Below are 25,761 nucleotides of genomic sequence, written 5' to 3' on the forward strand. Positions count from 1 at the left end.
CCGCATTATCCTCAACATCTATTGCTTTACTTTGACTCTGGTTTTGTTCTTGGCGGTCCTCGTGTAGTTCTTTGCCATGGTTCACAGTGTGTCTCATTAGTTCTCTTTATTTTTGACTTTTACCAGCCTTTGTTTGTTGACTGATTGATGGGCTTGCCTGCATTTTGCTCATCTTACAATCCCTGCCTTTGGAAATTCTTCCAATGAAGCTATTACCAACATCTGGCTTAGATGCCAATAGCATATGTAATGCAATTTTTGTACACTATGGTTTTTGAAAATTAAATTATAAATAATATCTATTACTTAGCTTGGCTTATTTTGGTTAATTAATCCAAAATACAACTGACAATGCTGCAAAATGAGCCATTTGGGAGCTAATAGAGCCAACTGTTATTAGTGAGTTGAGTCTATTTTACCTGTCTCACTGAAAAGAGCCAGAATGGCCATTGCTGCAGTAGAGGATTGACTATGGCCCTGCAATGGACTGCCTGCACAGGGCCTATGAGACCTTCCTCATCAGCAAATATCTGGCCCCTTGCTTTAATATAATCTCTGCGCAGAGTCGCCCTAACTAAGTGACTGTTCTTGCTGACAGTATGATCACATCCTGAGTCCGAGGAAGCTGAGAAACAGTTGCTCTTCTTCACACTTCTGTAAAGCACGAGGATTAAGCTAATTGAAAGAGCACTTTCAACCACAATTTCCAACTGTCTTTTCCCAAAGTTCTAAATGCAGCGTCACTGTAGTCACTATTGAAACGCTATCCAGCCGAGCATCTGCACCTCAATAACGAACCTTCTTTCACAGTCGCCAAGATCGTTTCCTCTTGATCCATAATAGACGCCAAGTAGGCCTGTTTAGCATTTTCATACATGCCACAGAGCAATAGTAGAATGCTAATTGCTATCTGTAAACCTGCTGAAATAAAAGTAGCCCGGTGAAAATGTTTACTTCATCCTAGTACTACTACTTCCACAATGAAACCACAGATGACCACACAGTGAGCTGAACCGATTGTGCAACTGCACTGTCCACAATTTTGGTTCTAGTTATTTCAATAAGTAAAACCAGAAAACGGAAGTGTTGAAGTGTACTGACACACTAACAACAACAACAACTCATGAAGTGGTTTTAAGCTCAGTGGGTGCAAAAAAAAAAAAAAAAAAAAAAGAACTAACATATTTGACAGGTTGCCATATTCTGAAAGCACTAGGACCATCATATGTTCAGAGCCTCAGTCATGACTGAAGTTTTGGAGATCACTGCAGCAGCCATCGATCTCATCTGTGGGCACCCTAGCAGGATAAAACCAGGAATAGTTTGTGACCTGTAAACAACCTCAGGCAGAGAACACTCCTACTCAATGTAAACTGCACTGAAATGAAATAAAAAGCTATAAAAACTGGGAAAGGTTCATACAACCCCCTTTCTGAAAAAGTTGAGAAATGATTGTTTTTTTGAAAAATATATGCCCCTTTTGAATTTGACGCCAAAATCATTTTAAAAAGTTGGGACAGGGGCAATAAAAGACTGCTAAACTTGTGTAATATTAAAAAAAAAAAACTCTGATGGAACATCTCACAACGAATTTGGTTAATTAGCAACAGGTCAGTAACATGATTCAGTATAAAATGAGCTCCTCAGAGAGGCTGAGCCTGTCAGAAGTAAAGATGGACATGCACCCGACACTTCTGAAAACCACTGTCTGTGAACACGGTTCATCACTGCTACAATGCAAACTAAAGTGCAAAGAAGAAACCAGATATAAACAGGATCCCGAAATGCTGCCACCTTCTCTGGGCCTGAACTAATTTAAGATCGACTGTGGCAAAGTGGAAAAAAAAGTGTCCTCTGGTCTGATGAACCAAAATTTGAAATTCTTTTTTGGAAAAATTAAGGATGCCGGGTCCTTCGTGCTAAAGAGGAGAGGAACCATCCTGCTTTTTATCAGCGCACAGTTCAAACGCCAGCATACATGATGATATGGGGTGCATTAGTGCACACGGCATGAGTGACTTGCGCATCTGTGAAGACACCATTAATGCTGAATGATGTAAACAGGTTTTGGAGCAACATATGCTGCCATCCAGATGACATCTTTTTCAGAGAATGCCTTGTATATTTCAGCAAGATGATGCCAAACCACATTCAGCATGTAATACAACAGCATGGCTCCATAGAGTCCAGGTGCTAAACTGGCCTGCCTTCTGTCCAAGCCTGCCAATCACTGAAAACATTTGGCACATTATGACATAAAAAATTGACGAAGGAGTCTGAACTTTTCAGCAGCTGAAATTCTATATCAAGCAAGATTAGGAAAAATTCCACCCCTGCTCTAGTCCTTCATAAGAGGGCAGCAGTATTGTGCCTGAATAAAAGCATTAAAATTCCTGTGCATCAATGATTTTATGAGGCAGTGGCATGTAGCAATACCTTTTCTTACAGGTACACTATGACTAACATTAATAATAATAATAATAATAATAATAATAATACTAACAGTAATAACACCAACAACAGATTAATTAAGACCTTTTAATTTAAGTTCAAGTTCATTTATTTGCAAATTTATGTTCAAATACAAAAATAAACGTTTATCATGTATTAGTAGTATCAACATTTGCAGTGTGTCAAAAAATCCTCACATCTTCAGACTTCTATGGGACCTCATTGGACACCTTAAAAATAAATAAATAAATAAATAAATAAATAAATGCCACAATTCGGGTGAATACCGCACCCTTTTTCTAGACAGAAAATGATCTTTGAAGGAGAAAAAATGAGTCTCCTAAGTGTGTGTGATATATGCCGAGATGTAAACAAAGTAATTCAGAGTGGTTTGATGCGAAATTGTTAAATTTAGAAAAGCTTACTAACTCTGATATCTTTACAGTGTTGAAAGAAACCAGGGGCTGTGAAGTCAAGGTCTGTGTGGTCCTGCACCCGCCCACCCCCGCAAGATTTCATGCCGCTCTAGCTGAAAACTGGAATCCTTTGTCTCACTCCCACTTGTGCAGTCCGGTCAAGGAGAACTCACATTCAATATTTAACATGGTCTATTCACAGTTACATTATCCTCTGCTGAAATAACGTGGCAGTCAAGGTCATCAGACTCACTGTGAGTAACTCCTCCAAACAACATTTATTCCCAGCAAACACAAATCAGAAATGAAACCCCAAAGCGGTTATTTTTTGTGTTCTGCTGGGCTTTATCGTCTCTGTAAGCTACGAGAATTTGCGTGTTGGTCAGGTGATTGGTTGCTTTCCAATGCTTTAAAATGATATCACATATTTAACTGTTTTACTGTTATTATTTTATCTTGTTCATATACATGATTTAATGCTCGTTCCATTTTATTTATTCTAGTCTTTGATTTGCGGGATTTCTCTTCAAGCACGTTTCGTCCCGCTCCCACCTACAGTGGGGGCTGGTTTCCCACCCACTTCTGCACACATCACTGAAAATCTGTCCTGCACTGCAAGATATTGTGGCAGGTCCCGCAGGAGTGCAGACCTCTACTGGGATGTCCATCATGCAAATACAGTGCATCCGGAAAGTATTCACAGCGCTTCACTTTTTCCACATTTTGTTTTGTTACAGCCTTATTCCAAATTGAATTAAATTAATCTTTTTCCTCTAAATTCTACACAAAATACCCCATTGTGACCATGTGAAAAACGTTTTCTCGAGAGTTTTGAAAATTTATTAAAATTAAAAAACAAAGAAATCATATTTACATAAGTATTCACAGCCTTTGCTTAATACTTTGTAGAACCACCTTTGGCAGCAACTACAGCCTCAAGTCTTTTTGAATATGATGCCACAAGCTTGGCACACCTATCTTTAGGCAGTTTTGCCCATTCTTCTTTGCAGTACCTCTGAAGCTCCATCAGGTTGGATGGGAGACGTCTGTGCACAGCCATTTTCAGATCTCTCCAGAGATGTTCAATCGGATTCAAGTCTGGGCTCTGGCTGGGCCACTCCAGGACATTCACAGAGTGGTCCTGAAGCCACTGCTTTGAGATCTTGGCTGTGTGCTTCGGATCGTTGTCCTGCTGAAAAATGAACCGTCGCCCCAGTCTGAGGTCAAGAGCGCTCTGGAGCAGGTTTTTATCCAGGATGTCTCTGTACATTGCGGCATTCATCTTTCCCTCTATCCTGACTAGTCTGCCAGTTCCTGCTGCTGAGAAACATCCCCATAGCATGATGCTGCCACCACCATGCTTGACTGTAGGGATGGTATTGGCCTCGTGATGAGCAGTGCCTGGTTTCCTCCAAACATGACGCCTGGCATTCACACCAAAGAGTTCAATCTTTGTCTCATCAGACCAGAGAATTTTGTTTCTCATGGTCTGAGAGTCCTTCAGGTGCCTTTTTGCAAATTCCAGACGGGCTGCCTTGTGCCTTTTACTAAGGAGTGGCTTTCGCCTGGCCACTCTGCCATACAGGCCTGATTGGTGGATTGCTGCAGAGATGGTTGTCCTTCTGCAAGGTTCTCCTCTCTCCACGGAGGAACGCTGGAGCTCTGACAGAGTGATCATTGGGTTCTTGGTCACCTCCCTGACCAAGGCCCTTCTCCCCCGATCGCTCAATTTAGACGGCCGGCCAGCTCTAGGAAGAGTCCTGGTGGTTCCGAACTTCTTCCATTTACGAATGATGGAGGCCACTGTGCTCATTGGGACCTTCAACGCAGCAGTAATTTTTCTGTATCCTTCCCCAGATTTGTGCCTCGAGACAATTTTGTCTCGGAGGTCTACAGACAATTCCTTTGACTTCATGCTTGGTGTTTGCGCTCTGACATGCAGTCAACTGTGGGACCTTATATAGACAGGTGTGTGCCTTTCCAAATCATGTCCAATCAACCACAGGTGGACTCCATTTAAGCTGTAGAAACATCTCAAGGATGATCAGTGGAAACAGGATGCACCTGAGCTCAATTTTGAGCTTCATGGCAAAGGCTGTGAATACTTATGTAAATATGATTTCTTTGTTTTTTAATTTTAATACATTTTCAAAACTCTCGAGAAAACTTTTTTCACATGGTCACAATGGGGTATTTTGTGTAGAATTTTGAGGAAAAAGATTAATATAATTAAATTTGGAATAAGGCTGTAACAAAACAAAATGTGGAAAAAGTGAAGCGCTGTGAATACTTTCCGGATGCACTGTATATCCTTTTCATTTACTATCCATGGTTTTGAAAAAGTGGAAAACTTGAAGATTTTGTGGGGACTATTTTACCTTACAATGCCCTGTCGTTTAGGGCAAAACCTTCTCAAAACTATCAGAACAACGTCTCAGACATCAAGCTCTTCAGACGTTTGGTTCCCATCACCACCACTGTGATGAGTTTCGCTAGAACGGAGCATTTCGCACCAAACCACTCTGTATGGCTTTGTTTACATCTATAGAAGTGATCAGATTATAAAAACAAACTCACAAGCACATAGTCATCAACGTAAGAGTACTTGTGCTCTCTGTAAAGGTGTCTTTTTGTCATGACAAACAGGACGAACCAGTCACACACCACGGTCACCTGTGGAGAGCCACAAATTTCAAAATTTCAAATTTACATTTGCTTCATGTTTGCTCTACATTAACCATCTTGGAGTGCTTCTCTAAGCTTTATAATCTGTATTTATGTACATCCTTGAGGGCAAGAGGGCAAAAGAGGGCACCTCCCCCTTCAGGGATCATCACTTACCAGCCCCATCAGGCCCAGGCCAGCACCTATGTTGAGGAGTGTTGGCACAACGTGGAATTTACCTGCCTGTAGAAAAATAAATAAACTCGCTTTATGATCAGGATGTGAATTTACACCAACACTAAGTGATAGTACATGGTTCAAATGTGACTCAGCAAAAAAGACTCACTTTTCCAAACACCATGATGTCAAACCGGATGCCATACCCTTTGATTAAGGTTCTCATCTCTTCGCCATCTCGGTTTTTGTAATACTTGGCGAACCTGCAAATATTTCACAAGCATAAGAACACCGTTAAAGGTTTATAATACCCATAAGTCACCTAGACAAGACAGCAACAATGACAAGCCACAATAAAAACAATATTTCAGAGTTCAGCAACTCCTCGCTTTGCATCTTCCAGCTTCCATTCCTTTCAAAATACTCACTTTCTGTTTCTCTAAGAATCTGCAGACATGCCTCCCAAGTTCGGTCTTAGAAGCTGGTTGATCATTTTCTACAGTAATTAAACACATTCAGTGGTGTTGAGGTCTGGACTCTGGGGTGGTCAGTCCACTGTTCAGCTTCTTCGTTTGATGTGTCCATCTCCTTTTCTCAGTGAGGTTCTTCTTGATCAGCTACACAGCAGTAAGATGCATTTTTTTGCTAGATATGATAATGCTCCCAACAAATAGGCTTGATTGTCTTCTATAACCTTATCGGGGCAATAATTTGAAGAACATCTCTCCAAAATGTCTGAATTTTTATACATTTCCAAAACATATGCATAAGTGTACCTTGATCAGTATTGCACTTAGGACATAGAGGAGATACACTTTTGAACATATGTAGGCGTATAGGAGTTGGTTAGGATCTGTAGAAAAATGTAAAATTCTGCTCTTCAATATTGACAGAGGTGCATCTGGGAAATATTTTCTTACGGGTATTGTTCCAAAGAGAAATACGATGATCTTCTCCACCAATCACAATGCCAGAAGAGAGTGTAGTACCTCTGACTGACTGGGCTAAGGGTTCAATTACTAAGGACAAAAGAAGAGGAGAGAGGGGGCACCCCTGGCAAAAGCCCCTGCCTACTGGGAACATTTGAGTGAGAATTGTTAGTATCAACAATTTTACTAGTAGCAACTGGGTGTGAATAAAGTGATTTAATCATATTATTTAAAAATGATCCCATGTTGGTTCTCCAATACCACGAATAAGGAATCCCAGTGGACCCTGTCAAACGCTTTTTCAGCATCTAGAGAAACAATCAGTGCAGGATCTAGTGTTTCTACTAAGATGGTCTATGATATTGAGAGCTTGACACACATTGTCTGATCCATATCTTGATCTCACAAATCCCGTTTGATCTGCATGTATCAGCCGTGGTAATAAACCCTCAAGTCTTCGAGCAAGTACTTTAGCAATAATTTTGAAGTCCACATTCAGTAGACTTATTGGTCTATAAGAACTATAACCCAGTGGGTTTTTATCTTTTTTAAGTAGCAAGCAGATGGAGGCAGTACTCCTTGAATCTGGAATAACATTGTGTTCGTGAATGTGGTGGAGTACGGGCATAAGAATCGGTGGTAACTCCGGCCAGAATTTCCTATAAAACTCCACAGGATATCTGTCCAGTCCTGGGGCCTTGCCCGAAGGCATAGACTGAATCGCTTCCCAGACCTCCTCCTCAGTGAACGGCGCACCAAGGTCCATTTTTTTGGCGTCAGTAACTACTAGTAAAGAAATCTGATCCAGATAGGCTCTTCACTACTGCTCTCAGGCCGTTATGAGTACAGATTTTTATAAAAATCAGTCTGTTTCCATACTCATAGAATTTTTGCTTAGTTAAGAAAATAAGCCTCTTTATATAATCTGTGCAATGGAGGTTAAACTGAGCCCTTGCCTGAACCAACTTGTTCCCATTAATTTGATTAGGCATTTGTTTATGCTGCTGTTCTAAATGAAGAATCTCATTCTCCAGAGTACATCGTCTCTCTTCCTGTGATTTCTTAATAAAGAAACTCTGGCAAATTAAATGGCCATGGATGGTTGCCTTAGCAGCATCCCAAATTGTGCATGGGGACCCTGGAGAATGCTGATTTTCTGACCAGTAATATTTTACTGAACCCCGAATTGATTCACAGAAAGCATCGTTGTTCAACAATGACAGGTTCAATTTCCAGTTTTTTGTCTTTGGCAAGGTTACATTAAAATTACAATTCCAAAAAACTAGACTATGATCAGAGAGTAAAATAGGGCTGATTTTACATTCCATTACTGTATGTATATAACTAACAGGCATAAAAATATAATCTAATCTTGAGTATGATTGATGTGGGTTGGAATAAAATGTATCGTCTTGGGTCGAAGGGTGCTGCTCTCTCCATATGTCAACTAAGCCAGAATAACTGCAGACTTCTTTAAGAATCTTAGAAAATTTCTGATTTGATGATGGAGCAGATGAAGATCTATCTAGTGTATCATCAAGAACACAAAGTCTCCTGCCAAGAGACCGAATCCTTTACAATATTGACTGAACAATAATATAAATGTGAGACATACAACGAATGCAGTCTTCATTAGGGGCACAGACGTTCATTATAGTGATAGTTTGTCCCAAAATGGAGTCAAAAATGTAAATAAAACGGCCTTTCAGTGTCAAGAATGAACGGAATGTTTTTGTTCATAATAATAGCTATGCCCCATTTATTGGAAGTAAAGGAAGAAAAATAAACTTGACCTACCCAATCACGCTGAAGTTTAACATGTTTTATATCAGTAAGGCAAGTTTCTTGAAGCATTCTAATCGATATTTTATCTTTCTTAAAGGACGTTAGGATTTTTTTCCTTTTTAGAACGCTGCCAATTCCCTTAACATTCCATGTAACCAACCTCAAAGCATCATTCATGATAAGTGCAATCTGAACATCAGGCTTGTGTTATGATGTGTAAAACGTATATACACTGCATGGCGAGAAGATAAGCAATTCTATAGTAGAACAAAGTGAAACAAAAAACAACACCATAACAATAACATCCCCTTATCCTCCCTCCCAGCCCCGTCCCCAAAGGACGGAGCAGTTTAATCAAATCTAACTGGTCACCAAAATCAAACATTTGACAAAATTAAGCCATCAAGGCCTCCTGAAGACAACACTAGCAAAGCTCCAGACACACTATGTCCATTTGACAGCCACCCAGTACTAAACAAAAACACTTCAACAAAATGTCTTGGGGGTAAGGATATTGCTGGTTTTAGCAAAAATAAGAATAATAAGGCTAGGAAATTAAGTCGTCATGGCAAGTACAGTCACGGCAAACTCACTCAGATCTGAGGGATTCCAGAAAAGTGGCGGATTTTGGATCCTCAAATAGACGGATCTGACCTTCATGAATGCATCTCAGCCTGGCAGGATACGCAAATTCATGAAACATGTTGCGCTGTACCATGCGTTTCAGTAGTGTCGAAAGCGCGACGTTTCCGAAGAACCTCTAATGACAAGTCCACGTAAAAGCGAAGTTGTGAGCCTTGAAAAGACATCTCACGTTTCTTAACTGCAGCTCTCAGAACGTTCTCCCTGTCTGGGTACCGCAGAAAACGGACAAGGATGCACCTAGGTGGAGACCCTGAGGCTGGTGCAGGAGCGAGAGAGCAGTGGGCACGCTCTATATCGAGGAGATGAAAATCCCGAGGGAGATCGACCCAGGAAGGAAGCATTTCTTGAAGAAATTGAGCTAGTGGTGTGGAACCCTCGGATCTTTCAGGTAGGCCGATCATTTTTAGATTCTTCCGTCGACCCTTTTTTTTTCCAAGTCATCGGCCTTTGCTTGAAGCTGGTCCACGGTCGTCGCCGGGGACTTGAGTGTCTCAGCTAGTTCTCTCCTCACCTGTGGAGATTCTGTTCTCTGCTGCGTTGAGCCTACTTTCGGTCTGTTGAACCTGCTGAGTGAGGTTGATGGCATTCCATAAATGAAATGGAGGAAGCGATTGTGTTCAGTCGCCCATCCATGATATCTAGCCGCAATCCAACAGACTTAATCTCGGCGAGGATCGAGTCCGAATCAGACAAAACTGTGTTACCGTCCATGTTAGCTTCAGCAGCTAGTTCGCTCGTCGCTTGCTGATCTTTTTTCTTGCCTCTTTGAGGGCCAGACTACGTGAAAATTGGAAAGTCTTTGCCATTTTGAGAATCCAACATGCTTCAGAGACAAACCGTGATACCTAGTCAAAAGCAAAAAATCTTTTTCTGAGAAGAAGGAAAAAGCGGAGCGAAGTTTCAGGCGGCCATTTCCTTCCAGACCACGTGACGCCCCTTAATGTCTGTTTTGATTGTTAATTAAATAAGTACAGTCTCGGACTTTTACACAGCACTGTATAACGCACATACAGTGAACCATACAAATGACGCATTACCTTTATTACCACTATGGCGCGAATCAAATCCAGGAGAAAACTGTACCTAAAGTTGTATCCTGGAGCCACATTGTTTTCTGGATCCTTGTTGTCAAGTCTGCGGAAGCTATAGAGTGGGATACACCAGCTCTCGGCTATATCCAAGTTGCAGTCCCAGCGGATCTGGACCCCCATCACTCCACCCTGTGGACACACACAGTCTGAGAGATTATCTTTGACAATTATAGGTTACCCATCAACAGGGACCTGATTATTTTATTCAGATGACAATTCCTGAGGAATGTAGGTCTCAAAGGATCTAGGATTGTTTTTCCCTTTTAAATCATAATAAATTACAGTTACATGGCCAAGCTGTAGATATAGCTAAAATATCATGATGAATTGACTGATAAAATGCTCCAAAATCACTTGGAATAAGACACACACACAGACACAGATATATCAGATTTTGAGACATATTTACTTCAAAACAATGGAATCTATCTGCTCACTATCTTTGGTCATGAGGGACAGGGATGCAGTCTCATTTCCTGCTCTAAAATGCAGGGGTGTGGCTAAAATAAGACTCCGCCTATGGACTTAAACTGTGTTTCGGTAGTGACTTGAAAACATGAGGCAACATTTTTTTTTATTGAAAATTAAACATTTTAAATGACTCAAAAATGGCCTCTTTTGAAAACAACAATTATGTATATAGTGTATTGCTATTTCATTGTTTCATAATAGAACATAATTCTTGTATATCGCTGCTTTTGGTTCCATTCTGGTTCCATTCACTTACAATAAAAGCAAAGTAGGTTTTTTCATTCTCCTGTAAAGTTACCATTTTGAAGATACGAGGTTTTGTTCCGACAACAGCGATATACTAAACACAATTTGTTTTCCTAACAGTTTTCAATAGTTTTGACTAGTTTTTACAGCATTTGGCAGACATTCTTATCCAGAGCGACTAATAATTTGATCATTTTACACAGGTAGGCCAAGGTGGTGTTAGGAGTCTTGCCCAAGGACTCTTATTGGTATAGTGTCGGGTGCTTACCCTGGTGGAGGACTGAACCCCAGTCTATAGCATAGAAGGCAGAGGTGTTACCCACTACACTAACCAATCAGGTATAAGGACGTTTTAGAAATTCTTCCTTTACTAAAAAGACTATTCTCTAAATTTCCATGTTTTCCAGGATGTGTGGGCACCCTGCAACTTCTGGATGCAGAAGCTGTTCACTGGGTCAACTTCACAGGATAAAGGAGAACTTTGAACTTTCCGCAAATGTCATAACTCTTCTAGAAATTTACAGTAGTAGATCATTTCTGTAACACAGTCATATAAGGTTGCATGGTTGTAGAACATATGAAGTCAAAGGCTAAATGACAAGTCACTGTCGCTGGGAAAAAACGAGAAACACAGGCTAATAATTATTTGACATGCCTGTAATAAAGCCAGGCTTTTTGTTTAATCAGTCTGTCTTGTGTAATCATAACCTAGTCAGAACCTTTAACAGGTAAAGGTTTAAACTGATCTCAGATCAACATCCACATCAAATCTACCAGGCACAGCAACCCGACAGGAAAGAACATGTAAATACAATTACTGGCTTTGCATTTTGGCAGGGAAATACTTAAAGCCTCTGTTTGTGCTCCGAATTCTGAATATTCTCAAATGAATATTCAGAAGTCCTGGAAATTGTTTAATCAAAATAAGTGAAACAAGAGACTATCCAGGTTATTCTTTAACTTCAATACTTGACTGAGCCACTATGCGAAAGGTTTTCCCCTGATAAAGTCTTATCTATGTGGCTTTTCCAAAGCCACAGGACCCATTTCCTACATTTTCTTGTATTTTCCCTTCTGATATCCGGTTAAGACATTTGTATGGGTTTATGTAACAAAACCAAATCTTAATTCATCTATACAAGGCCTCATAAGGACTAGTTGGGCAGGTCAAGAATTATCATTAGGAACTGGGAGCTGGTAATTTTCTGACTCTTCAAACCTTCTGCTAACACTCAACAACCACGGACTTCTCTAAAGAGCTGGTCAAAAATCTAAAAATGAAGTTAACTGATGCCTGCAAAGCAGGAAAGGGCAATACAAAGATATCAAAGATATCACACACACTTCCATTTCACAATTTCCACTGTCCAAAAGGTCACTAAATAAATGCTATGTAAGGGAAACTGGAAGTCAAGGCAAGACCTGAAATATGAAGAAAACTCTCTGATAGAACTGCTTGTATGCTGGTCAGAAAGGCAAAGTAAAACCCCCATATGACAGCAAAGGACCTACAGGAACATTTAGCTGACAGCTGGTGGTGGTGCACAGTTCTACTGCACAGTATTGTTGCACAAATATCATCAGAAGGAAATCATACCTGTGGCCTCATCACAAAAGCCAACGTCTTAAGTATGCAAAATATAAGTCAGAGGCATTCTGTAAACAAGTGCTGTGGACTGTTTAAATAAAATGGAATTCCTTTGGCCACAAACCCTTAAGGTATATTCAGAGGAAAAAGGAGCAGCATTTGATGAAAGGAACACCTTGCCAATTGTAAAGTATGGAGGTAGATCTATTGCGCGTTGGGGTTGTGTGGCAGCCAGTGGAATAGGAAAGTTTACACAGGTAGATGAAGCACAGTCAGTCATGAAACAAAATAAAAAAAAAAGAGGCTGGCTTCTACAAGAGGACCAACACCACCCCCTGAACTGAATTAATTATAAAAATGATGTGAGAAGGTAAAAACATCGTAAACATTAAAGTTATCACTCGTATGAGTAACATTAGCGGTCTAGCTTGTAGCTAGTGATACACTCTTTCTTGGGGGCATCTGCGTCTTTCCACTACTTAGAAGTTGGAATGTGCGAAAATGATGCAATTCCGAGCTCCGACAGGTCGCCAGTCCATCGCAGGACAGACAGACAGACAGTCACTCACACACTCACACCTAGGGGCAATTTAGCATGTCCAATTGGCCTGACTGCATGTCTTTGGACTGTGGGAGGAAACCGGAGAACCCGGAGGAAAGCCACGCAGACACGGGGAGAACATGCAAACTCCACACAGCGAGGACCCCGGTCACCCGGCCGGGGAATCGAACCCAGGCCCTCCTCACTGTGAGGCGACAGCGCTACCCACCACGCCACCGTGCCGCCCGCAGATCCTCTATCTAACTAAATCTGTTTATTGATACATGCAGTTCACGGTTCTTGATGATATCCATGATATGCTCAGAAAAGTGGAATTTACCACAAAACCATAACATTTCCCACTCCTATAACACACGTGTGTTATACTCCGTATTAAGTCACTTGCTCCCTTACATGGACTGCCATGGTCAGGAAGTCCTCTCCAGCCATGGCCACAATGTCCCTGAGCCTGAAGATCGGACAGTCTGGATCCGTCACATTGTTGAAAATGCACTGGGACAGGTAGGTGCTGTTTATGTGGGGCAGGATGTTCCGTCTGCATTAAAAAAAAAAAACCATGTAAAATAAATAGCGGCACCTCTGCTGAATGTCAGATTTTAGAACATTGTTAGCATTAAGGGCTCACTTGTTGAAGTTGAATTTGGGGTAGCGGATGCTGTTCTTTATCAGAACCGTGAAGTTTTCTGCTTCAGCCAACATTGGAGGACTGAAGGGGGCAGAAACCAAAGACATGAGACTGTAAAGAGTTTTATACCTTCCAACGTACATTGCAGCAGGGTTCAGAGACACCGTTAAAGTAATGGTTTCAAATTATATATATTTATAATGTGTGTAAGCAACACGTATGCTATATGTCCAAAGGTCTGTGCACACCCTTTCTTGTTAGTGAATTCAGCTGTATTAAGGTGCACCCACTGCTGATACACGAGTTCAAATACACACACAGCTTGTATAAACACCATAGAAAAGCATTGACCAATAAAATGAGACACACTGAAGCAGTCACACATGAGGCTAAAGTCATCCTACTATTGCCCATTGTGAGCCAGAGGGGTATAAAGCCCCCCTAACACTGGGCAGTGGAGCAGCGGAACTGTGTTCTCTGGAGTGAAGGGGCTCCATCCAGTCGTCCCTTTAGGATGAGTTGGAGTGAACCAGAACTAACCATACAACATAAGTACCTGACCTCACTTCAGCTGTGGCTGAATGCAATCAAATCTTCACAGCAATGTTCTAACACCTAGTGTAAAGCTTGTCCTGAAGAGTAGAATCTGTAACTGCAGCAAAAAGGAGGGAAAAACTCTTTTTAAATATTTTTAAGTTTGAAAAACACTGGATGTGCAGGTGTCCACAAACGTTTGGCCATACAGCATATGATCAACTGATGTGCATACTCAGGAGGTTCGCCACTTTTCTCCAGAGGACACCAGGCCAACACCTCACACGTCTTATTCGTCTCTGAAAAATTCACACATCTGCCCGTCCGCACGCCTGGAAGATAGAAGGATCAGTGTGTCACAGACTGAAAAACTAATAGGAATTACAAGGAAACTCCCAGTAAGCAGTCAGGCCTGGAACGCACCACCGAGGCGGCTGTCATGGAAGCCCTTCTTGCAGTCGTGGTCTGAAGAACATGAGGATTCAGGTCCAGGATTCTGCACAACCACATACGGGGAACAACCACATTAGTGCAGGACACATTAGAATCACATCGGTTTACAGCTGTAAAGGGCGATCTGCAGCAAATGTGTGCTGAACTGTGTGAAATCACTGGGAATGCTGAGGGAGCCAGAGGCCTCGCAAGGGTCGCCATGCGTCCTGAATTCCTGCCAGAGAGGAAATGGGGAAACTTGCCAAGTCAAAGAGCAAGCATTCATTAGGCCGACCTCCACTCTGTTGGAAGGTCAGTGTATGCGTGTCAGACATTTCAGAATGTTTTGTAACATGGATCGTCAGTAAATGATCTACTATTGTCATCATATCGTCAGCAGTATAATGCTGATTTGAGTCCTGAACATCGAGCTGGACCTTCTTTTTGAGCCTGTGCGTGTGATGGTAATACATCAACATCTGTTGATATGAAAATATGTACAAAAAGCAGCATGATAAATTATTTACAGGATTACCCACCTCGTTCAATCAGATAGAGATTGTATTCCAAACGGCCTCAACCCAACTAGTACATTCTGATTGTGGTGTAGACATAGACATATGCTATTCCGACCGGGGCGTATGCACAAGTGTATGCACGGGCGTATGCTATTCCGACCGGGGCGTATGCACAAGTGTATGCACGGGCGTATGCTATTCCGACAGGGGCATGTGCACGGGCGTATGCTATTCCGACCGGGGCATGTGCACGGGCGTATGCTATTCCGACCGGGGCGTATGCACAAGTGTATGCACGGGCGTATGCTATTCCGACCGGGGCATGTGCACGGGCGTATGCTATTCCGACCGGGGCATGTGCACGGGCGTATGCTATTCCGACCGGGGCGTATGCACAAGTGTATGCACGGGCGTATGCTATTCCGACCGGGGCATGTGCACGGGCGTATGCTATTCCGACCGGGGCATGTGCACGGGCGTATGCTATTCCGACCGGGGCATGTGCAGGGGCGTATGCTATTCCGACCGGGGCATGTGCAGGGGCGTATGCTATTCCGACCGGGGCATGTGCACGGGCGTATGCTATTCCGACCGGGGCGTATGCACAAGTGTATGCACGGGCGTATGCTATTCCGACCGGGGCATGTGCACGGGCGTATGCTATTCCGACCGGGGCATGTGCACGGGCGTATGCTATTCCGACCGGGGCATGTGCACGGACCTATGCTATTCCGACTGAGGCGTATACATGAATGTATACTATTCCAATTGAGCCATTAGTCAGATTGAATGATCAGGCTGCATGTAAACGTAGCTATTGTGAGTTTAATGCAGTGAGTCCAGTGAGGAAGCTAACCTACCTCAGCACAGCGGGACGCCGTTTGGTTTGGAGTGATGTTCAGGTTTGTGAGCACGAAGAACGAGTTCTCCTCCTATAATGAGAACATGTATACAGTTAATGTACAGCTGTGTTACAGGGGAATTTCACAGAAAGTAGTTTGACAAGAAATGATTCATTGTAAAGACTTCTATACAGTGGTGGTGATAGGAACCAGGGGTCACCATGACAACCAAAACAATCAGTGAACCAATGCATGTCAAACTTTTTGTGTAATGTTGATGAAGGTAAAATAAGCAAATCTGAAAAAATAAGTTTTAATTAGGGACTTTTCGCCTAATAATAATGGCCTTTGTGCTTCGAGGCATTCAACGTGTCAGACATCTGGTTCCCATCACCACCACTGTGAGCAATTCTGACTCAATTTCAGAGAATTTTAGGTCAAACCACTAACTGATGAGACCACACACACAGACACACACACACACACACACACACACACACACACACAGAATCCAGTTACACAATCCAGACAATTCATCAAGCATTTCCTTTAAGTCTAAACACACAGACTTGGCTACACGGCAGACAAGTCAGGGAGTGCAAAGTTGTTTTGTTTTTTTTCTTATCTGAGTAAAGATGCTAGGCAAACATGCAATGGCACGCAAATTCAGATGGGAAAAGTGCTGTGTGCACGGATAACAATTGGGCTATAACTCAGAGAAAATAAATGTCGAAACTGAGCGGTGAAGTTTTGACTACTTCCAACATTTACAGTCCAGTTTCCTTATGGCAGCCAGCCTACGTGAGAAAATGATAAGCACAGAATGCTTAGTCATTAAGTATTTAACAGCATAAGAACAGAGTATTTATTGTTTTATTAAATATATAGTTTATACCTGATGCTGCTATTTGAACTAAGAAACAGATCATCTTCCAATCCGTCTGAATTTCGCCACCGATCTAACACCATTATAGCTAGGCACAGGTCAAGGTTAGAGAAGTTGGTGTTCTCTGTAACAAAATAAGTCCCAAGAATAGCCTCACCCAGAACTTGCGTGGCTTCAAAAAATAAAAAAATAAAAAGGCAAGTCTTTGGCATGTGGGTGGGCCCATAGCAGAAATCCCACTCCTCCAACTTTACTAACTAACTTTAGCTTGAGGAGAATGCTCTAGGCCTTCAGAGAGGGTCTAATGATTTCTGAGAGAAATTATATATATGCTTGTTTTTAAACTCTACAAGTCTTACAACACTACTTTTATTTCCTTGTTTTGGTTAAAAACAAAATGTCAAGTTCTTGAAACTTCCAGCGGAAATTTGGCCAGTCAGGAGTTGTTTTCTCCAGGGTATCTAGGTAGATGTAGCTAAGTGAGCTCTCCCTTTGGTGAGGGCTTCAGGAGCTGAAGAGAAGGCCTAATGTGTTAGATTAAATCACGCTTTGATTTCCAATAGGGAGTACCAACTTCATGAGTCACTCTAGACCATGGATGTCCTATCTTATCTGTAAAGGGCTTGTGTGTGGCTGCAGGTTTTCATCCTACCAATGCAGGAGAGCACACGATTAAAGGTTTAAAGAGTGAGACGAACTGATTAAACAAGTGGAGTCAGATGGAGCTCCAGCTCGTTTGAAAGAAAACCAGCAGCCGCAGCAGGCCTTTGCGGAGAAGATTGGACATCCCTGCTCTAGACCTTCTGGAAGTCCTAGACATGTCACTGACTGAATACGAGCAGCAGCAGCAGCTCTATACCGGGACTCCCTACTACAAAAGTTACTGTGAAACCACTACAAGCTATATGCTAATATATCTCTCACATGCTTCAAGTTTTGACCTTTATGGCCCAATTAGAAGGCTTAGCTCTAGCAGTCACCATTGGCTATGGCTTTGTTTTCATCACCAACAGTGGACCGAGCAGACAGGGTCCGGCTCATTTCTCAAATGGGTCAGGTTCAAATTTCATGTTGGGGTTTTCTTACAGTGTTTTCATAAAGTGTGAGTAAACTGCAGCTTTGTCTGTACACAATGGTCTATTCAAAAGGTACAGTGTGAGTCATGAAAGAACAAGATATTTCTAATATCACATTCAACTACAACTCAGCCTGCCAAAATGATTTCAACAAGACATAAAACCCAAAATGTGAGCTCCTCGGATACATTAGCCTTGGTATAGAGACTTGGTGTAGAGAGCTGTTGAAAGAGTACAATGAAGATCAAAACTATGAAACATACTTTACTTTCAGATGTACAAAAGCACTTCTCTGATGAGGAACAAAACCATGCTACATGATCCAAGATAACTAAAATAACATGGCTAGCAAATGCTTGTCATCACAAATCAGCAAAATTTTAAAGATTTAATCATTAAGTTGCATTTAACTCCTTTACACTAACAAAATTTTTATTCCAATTAGATTACTCAGTACGGTAATAAGTAATAAAAAAAGTATAGTGTCTAAAAAAGGTATCCAGGCATCTCTAGTTTTCAACAAAGAAAACATTGAGGTTTATCAAATATTTGGTCCATTTAATAAGCTAAAGCGGTGCTCCACCCCAAAACCGCCACCACTTAGTGCAAACAGCACAAAGCCCTAGTCATGTTCAGCAGTTCAGACAGAGTTACACTATATACAGCAGAATCCTATTTAATGCACAATAGCATGTTGGTTAGACATCATTACAAAATATACCTTGCAGTAACGATATTGCAAAATAACATGCAAATGCAACCTCACTAACCAGTGTTTTGATAAATAGTGACAACAAACAAATAACTTTGAACAGACTTTTTGTTACAATTTATAAGGTACATATCAGCCAAGCCTGATGACCAACACAGGTTAAAGAAAATGGAGGACTGTGTAAAAGACGTGAAAGGCTGGATGTCACGCAACTTCCTCCTATTAAACAGTAACAAAACAGAGCTTCTCCTTCTGGGTCCAAAATTAGCAAGAAGTAAATCACCAGATTTAATCTTAAATCTCGCCGACTTTCCAGCCGCACCTGGACTAGCAGCAAAAAATCTCGGCGTTATAATAGATTCAGATTTATCATTCAATCAACACACAGGCGGCATCACTACGACAGCTTTTCTACATCTTCGCAACATCGCCAAGATCAGAAATGCCCTGTCCCTGCGTGATGCAGAAACACTAGTACATGCCTTTATTACTTCCAGGCTAGACTACTGTAATGCGCTACTGTCAGGATGTACGAGCAGGAATTTAAACAAACTCCAACTAGTCCAAAACGCCGCAGCCAGGGTCCTCACTAAAACTAGAAAATTTGAGCATATTAGTCCAGTGCTATCATCACTTCATTGGCTGCCTATTAAATTCCGTATTGATTATAAAATCCTTTTACTGACTTATAAAGCCCTACATGGTGTTGCCCCTGAATACCTGCAAGACCTTATTTCTCATTATGAGCCATCACGACCACTCAGATCCCAGAGCGCTGGCTTATTAATAGTCCCCAGAATTCAGAAGGTTCTGGGGGAAGAGCTTTTTCTTATAAAGCCCCCAAACTCTGGAATGATCTTCCAGAAACTGTTCAGGACTCAGACACAGTCTCAATCTTTAAGACTAGGCTGAAAACTCACTTGTTCGGTTTAGCTTTTGGTAGGTAATGTTCCCCCTTAGGTAAAGGCAGCAGATCCAGGGGTCCATGGACACAGGGAATTATAGTAAACTGAGACGCTGGTGCTGTCGTCCCGCACGCGGTCAGAAGTTTGTGGACGGTGGAGTGGAGGGATGCCGAACTGTTTCGGAGTGCTGCCGTGTCTGTGTCCTTCTGGTTCTCTCCTTTTAGTTAAGCTGTCATAGTCAGATCTGCCGGAGTCGTTAGCCACACTCTGTAAATGTTTACATTCCCTGTTTATGTACAAACGGATAGAACAAAACTAATCCCATTTACCTGCTTTTTTTCCGAGTATACAACCGCCCACATGTCCGGCTGGACACTGAAGGACGACTGACTGCTGAGCCCCCCTGCTACCCACTTCAGACCAGCTGCCCACGCCTCAGCTACCACCAACCACCTTGGATGAGCTGCCCACCCTACCCTGTTGTTCTCATAGACTCCTAGATATTCCTAATATCAATATTACTGCTGATAATATTAGTAGTATAATCACTTGTAGGTAGTTTGACCAGAGGAGGATGGGTCCCCCCTGGTGAGCCTGGTTCCTCCCAAGGTTTCTTCCTCAGTTCTGAGGGGTTTTTTCCTTGCCACTGTTGCCCCTGGCTTGCCCACTGGGGGGTTTCTGTACAGTCTGTACATTCTTTCAGTCCTGTGGAAACTTAGTCTTTTCTGAAATCCTGTAAAGCTGCTTTGTGACAACATCCGTTGTAAAAAGCGCTATACAAATAAATTTGATTTGATTTGATTAGGTCACAGTGTTCAAGCTAGAACCATAAAACACTGCAGGATTGTAGAACCTACATGGAAATGATGCTTCTGCGACCAATTATGTACAAATTTTTGTACAGCATCAATTCAAACATGACTTTTTTCCTAAGGAAAATGAAAGGTGGCATGTTGAAAAATTTCAAATCCAAATACCACTAATGATGCCATAAAGGACACCTTTCACATTGCCCCTTGGAGACTTTAAATACTAGGGATACAATAGCAACGATCTAGCAACACCTTAGCAACCACCTGGGATACCATAGCAATAGCCTATCAACACCTTAGCAACCACCTGGAATAGCACAGCAATGACGTTGAAAAGCCTTAGCAATCCTTTGGGATAGCACGACTTAGTATCACTTTAGCAACCACCTTGGATAGCATAAGCATGACTTAGCAAAGCCTTAGCAACCACCTGAGACAGTATAGCAACAATTTAGCACTTACCTAGCTTAGCATAACAATTACTCAGCAAAGCCTTAGCAATGACCTAGGATAATACAGCAGCAACACTTAACAACGACTTGGCAACACCTTAGCAACCACATAAGGTAGCATAGTAACAAGTTAGCAAAGTGTAAACAACCACCTGAGATAGCATAGCAATGACTTACCAAAACCTTAGCAAACATAACATAGCAACCTCTTAGCAACCACCTGGGATTTCACAGCAACACCTTAGCAACCATCTGGGATTTCATAGCAAATTCATTTTCATTCACAAACCTTCCCCTGTTGTCACAGCTACTACTGTTTGCACTGTTCTGCCAACATCTCACTGCTGAACATGTCCAGTGTGTGTGAGAAACACGCCACCTTCCAGAATGACCGTAACCAGGTGTCCGTTTGTGGTGAACAGGGATCATGGTGGACGGTGTCAGAGCAGCCCTGGTGGGGGCCTAGATCACTCCAGCCTGTACCTTTTCTTCCTTATATCGGGAGGGTACCTGAGGGGGGATGACGTAGTCAGCCACATCCCAAATCCGCAAGCCCAGGTCAGAAGTGTTGGTCAGAGCGATGCCCTTAACTTTGGTGGTGACCGAGCTGATGACAGAGTCCGTGTCCTGGTAGCCTTTCTTCAGAACACAAACATACCTGCAGACGTGGGGACAAGAAAAGCCTTTCGGTGGTCTTGTTTAGCGTACAGGATCACCAATAGCTTGGTGAAAACTGAAACTGACCCATCCTTATACATACCAGTGTGTCATACAGTGTCACAAACCACATAAGCAAGTCTATTAGAGATTACTGAACATCTCACCACAATTTGAGACTAGTTTGTGAGGATTTATGCATGCAGTTAGCACCATGCTAGTTAGCTATAAGCTTATACTGCTTATAAGGTATAGGCCCACTAGCCTCGCAGCTCCAGTACAAAACATCCAGGCTAATTATCACTTTAAATTTACATAACACAAAAAGCACCAGGCACAAAATCCATATTTGACCATATAGCGCTGCTCTAAACTTCATCAAGCTTATAATACGAAAGGTTTTCTGTGAGAAACACAAGCTAATCTAACTTAAATCTAACTGAGCTACAAAAATAGTTACCAATTCAAAGCAGAGGAAATGGTGGTGGATGCTATAAGGCCACAAGATGAAGACTTGAGAGTGAACCGTGTACTAGGAGTCAAAAATAAACCAATGTGGTAAAATTTTGGAGGCGGTTTGAAAAGCAAAAAAGGAAGCCTAAAACTTGGAAAGGACTGATGAAAGTATTTTTTACTCCAAAAACTTTCAAGGGTTGAATATTTTCATTTTGTCACAGCCAAATGAAGTTGCCACCAGGACGTTTATAGCTGGTGTTCAGGCTGTTCCATGGACATTCAGGCTGTTCCATGGACATTCAATGAGACACTTAAGTCTCACACTAGAAGATGAAGCCTGTGTTGGACTCCTTTTACTTTTGACTTTAGACTTACTATTTTAAACCCATGGCTTCACTTTCAGTTTCATTATTCATCGTTCACTTTTACTTGAGCCACACAAATTTTACTTGGAATTTTACTCGGCTTCCTTTTTCAACCTGGTAATTTAAGTACAATGACCAGTGTTGAGTGGAACACCCTAAAAAGAAAGGGGAACTCCACTGATTCTAAAAAAAATTAACGGTTGCGATGTAAACAGAGTCGTTCAGAGGGGTTTGGCGTGAAATGCTCCGTTCTAGAGAAACCGATCAGTTCAGAGTCAGAAACGTTCACAGTGGTGGTGATAGGAACCAGACGTCCACCTCTAAAAGCTCCCTCACAGTCATCACATAGATTAGTTATATGAATACACTGCCTGGAGTCTGACACAATGTCTTTTGAGATAAAGTTTTGGCTTAAAATGTGTTTTAATCCATTTGTGGCGGAGCGGTGCATGAAGGGCGTTGTGAGGCAAAGTAGGCCGCAAACAAATTTTTTTTTTCCCTCTCAGATTTTCTGTTACTTTACCATCATCAGCGTCACATATAAACACTCAAGTTAAGTGATATTTTTTTTATCCCACAAACGGGGAAATTCCACCTCCACATTTAACCCATCCATGAAGTGAAACACCCCATGCACGCACACACACACACACACACTAGGGGGCAGTGAGCAGCCCTATCCACGGCGCCCGGGGAGGAGTTGGGGGTTAGGTGTCTTGCTCAAGGACACCTCAATCATGGACTGCCGGCGCTGGGGATCGAACCGGCAACCTTCCGGTCACGGGGCCAGTTCCCTAACCTCCAGTTAGACTGCCGTGCAGGTTACCTGGTGGTTTTGGACAGTAAATAAAACGCCTATATTTGTGTTGTATCACGAACCATTTCACACCTTACCACTCGGAATGACTTTGCCTTTCCACGACTGATCTGGAAATTTAGAAAAATCAGTGGAATTCCTCTTGAAGTAAAAGCCCCCAAAAGGCCAGAAGTAGCTTCTTACTAAAATATCTCGGTACTGGAGCTATCAGCACAGGAAATGGACCTTGTTCTGGAGCCCTGTCCTTCTGTTTTTAGGATATTTTTTGGCCTAAACTAAAAAGCTAAAACCCCAAATCAGACGTGGGTTACAGTAAAGCAGTCCAGGAGCGGAACCAACCACAAGAGAAAGAAAATAAACACAGGAAAAAGGGGAAAGGAGCTAAATGTGAGGGGCTCAAATGGATCTGAGGAAAAGGCAGAAGACTCTCCTCACTAAAATATGCTGGAGTGGCAGTAGCTGATAAAAAGGTGGTGTGTTTCCAGTTAATGATTCACACCTACTTACCCAACGATATAAGCTATGACCAGAGCCTGACAGAGCCGGTTCAGAGCCCCCACTGCTTTACTCCTTATCACCAGACTCTTCGCTGTGGAGTAGCCAAAGAAGCACCGCGTGAAGGAAACACAGCAGCCCTCATCAGACGACATGGTCCAACATTCAGTCTGTCCTTGCTCAGTTACAGCGGCTCCATTTCTGCTGTCTCCGTCCCAGGACTGTCACACGGCTAGTGAGACATTAACGAGTGTCTTTCTGTCCTTCACTTCCCATAAAAACACACCTACGCAGGAGGAAACGCTGACCGGGGCATCTGGACAGCGTTAGCATTACTGCCAAAGCCACATTTATCAGGAGGAACTCCACCCATTTTCAAAAGACGCACGTAATTAAGTGGTTGAGATGTAAACAAAGTCATTCGGAGTGGTTTCGTGTGAACTGCTCAGTTCTACATAAACGTACTGGGTTCGAATCGCTCACAGTGGTGGTGATAGGAACCAGACGTCCACCTCCTCTAAATGCTCCCTCACAGAATGTCAATAGAGTTTTGCGAGAAAGGTTTGGCCTAAAACGTCGTGTGAATGAATGTGTTTTAATCCGCGCACGGCGGAGGGATACATGCAGGGTGCTGTGAGGCAAAATAGTCCCCAAAGAAAATTTTTTTTTTTCCAGATTTTTCACTATTTTAGTGAATATAAAGCTCAGAAGACTCGTGTAGGTTCACTGGTGGTTTTGGACAGTAAATAAAATGGCTATATTTGTGTTGTAGTCATGGTGACCCCTGGTTCCTATCACCGCCACTGTGAAGTAATCTCTACAATGAAATTTAGACTGTGAAGAGTCTCTACAGTGAAGCATTTCACGCCAAACAACTATGAATGACTTTGTTTACATTCTGAATTACATCAAAAATGTTCAAAATTGGTGGAATTCCCCTTTAATGTGAAAGTGCAGTAAACACAGTAGCATGCTAAATGGTCAAACACACACACACAAAAATGCACATTTAAGTTTGGTGATATTACAGTAAAGGCACTCGATGGATTGGGATTCGAACTGCTACACTAAAACTTATAGTTAAAGGAGAATTCCACCAACGTCTCAACATTCCCGTATAATTCAATGGTGCAGATGTAAACAAAGTAACGCAGAGTGTTTTGGTGTGAAATGCACTATTCAAGAGAAACATGGTGGCTGAGATTTCTTTACAGTGGTGGTGATAGGAACCAGGGGTCACAATGTCTACAAAGTGAATACAGTCAGTATTGTGTGATACTGAAGTGGCGGTAAATCTGGGTGGAAAAAAGTTTTCTTTGGCTTACTCACCACTGCGAATGCATTAAAAATAGCATTTTAGGCCAACACCTTTTTTTCATAAAACAAAGCCTAAGGCAACAGTCAGCCTATTCATAACCGTGTAATTTAATGGATTTCAGTGAGGGAGCGTTTTAGAGGCTTTGAACCTTTCAGACGTCCGGTTCCTATCAACACCACTATCAACACATTACAGTCTCTCTATACTGGTGTAGTGTAGCGGATAACACCTTTGCCTTCTACGCTGTAGGCTCTGGTTTAATTCCCCAGAGTCCTTGGGCAAGACTCCCAACACTACCTTCACCTACCCGTGTTAACATCAAATTATAAGTCACTCCGGATAAGAGTGTCTGTCAAATGTCATAACTGTACATCATACCCTCATAATCTGTGATGAATGGCTGAAACAAAATTTAAGATCATTTTCATATGAGGACTTATGGACTGTTGAGTGAATGGTATGTTAGCGTTAGCATTGCAAGCTTTAGCAACATACTACATAGAAATTCATAGATTTTTTCCGGGTCAGGTCATCATGAATGTTTTCTGTAAAGTCTTGTAAAAATCTTGATTGAGAGACAACCAGGGGCATTTTGTCCATTAAGGGTGCCCCACCATTTATCACGGGAGAAAACGGAAGAAAAACGTATTGAATTAAAGAACCTGTTTTCTCGCTAAACACATTTTGTTATGAGATATGTCTGTAAAACTGGCTGGAGTGATTGAAAAAGATCAACTTATAAATGGCATTTACAACAGCTAGAATCTATGGCGGTGGACTGCAGGTACTGTGGACTCCAAACTCTCCATTAGCTTCAGTGCACTGCCATTAGCC

At 42.0% G+C, this 25,761-nt stretch overlaps 1 protein-coding gene across 2 annotated transcripts; it reads right to left on the reverse strand.

The window, feature by feature from the left end:
* Positions 1 to 2,524: 2,524 nt before the first annotated feature.
* On the reverse strand, positions 2,525 to 24,127 carry p2rx4a (purinergic receptor P2X, ligand-gated ion channel, 4a). Of its 2 annotated transcripts, none has more exons than XM_017725227.2 (12): positions 23,622 to 24,127; positions 21,303 to 21,477; positions 15,995 to 16,066; positions 14,608 to 14,680; positions 14,420 to 14,516; positions 13,651 to 13,731; positions 13,419 to 13,560; positions 10,151 to 10,287; positions 5,878 to 5,971; positions 5,709 to 5,774; positions 5,445 to 5,540; positions 2,525 to 2,681 (listed from the first exon to the last, which is right to left on the reverse strand). In XM_017725227.2, the coding sequence occupies exons 1-12, from the start codon at positions 23,762 to 23,764 to the stop codon at positions 2,661 to 2,663; spliced, it is 1,197 nt and encodes a 398-aa protein (XP_017580716.1). In that variant the 5' UTR covers positions 23,765 to 24,127; the 3' UTR covers positions 2,525 to 2,660. The 2 variants fall into 2 exon arrangements, with proteins under 2 accessions (XP_017580716.1, XP_017580717.1); XM_017725228.2 differs by having other exon boundaries at positions 21,330 to 21,477; positions 23,622 to 23,764.
* Between the last annotated feature and the right edge of the window lie 1,634 nt (positions 24,128 to 25,761).

This window comes from Pygocentrus nattereri, chromosome 16, assembly GCF_015220715.1.
Source record: "Pygocentrus nattereri isolate fPygNat1 chromosome 16, fPygNat1.pri, whole genome shotgun sequence".
Classification (NCBI taxonomy): Eukaryota; Metazoa; Chordata; class Actinopteri; order Characiformes; family Serrasalmidae; genus Pygocentrus; species Pygocentrus nattereri.

Bases quoted from the DNA above. Each gene is read 5' to 3' on its own strand.
- p2rx4a (XM_017725227.2), bottom strand. From the start codon at position 23,764: ATGTCGTCTGATGAGGGCTGCTGTGTTTCCTTCACGCGGTGCTTCTTT. The intron at 14,681-15,994 runs GTAGGTTAGCTT...GTGGTTGTGCAG, and splicing joins CGGCGTCCCGCTGTGCTGAG to AATCCTGGACCTGAATCCTC. The intron at 5,775-5,877 runs GTGAGTCTTTTT...ATTTTTCTACAG, and splicing joins ACATCATGGTGTTTGGAAAA to GCAGGTAAATTCCACGTTGT.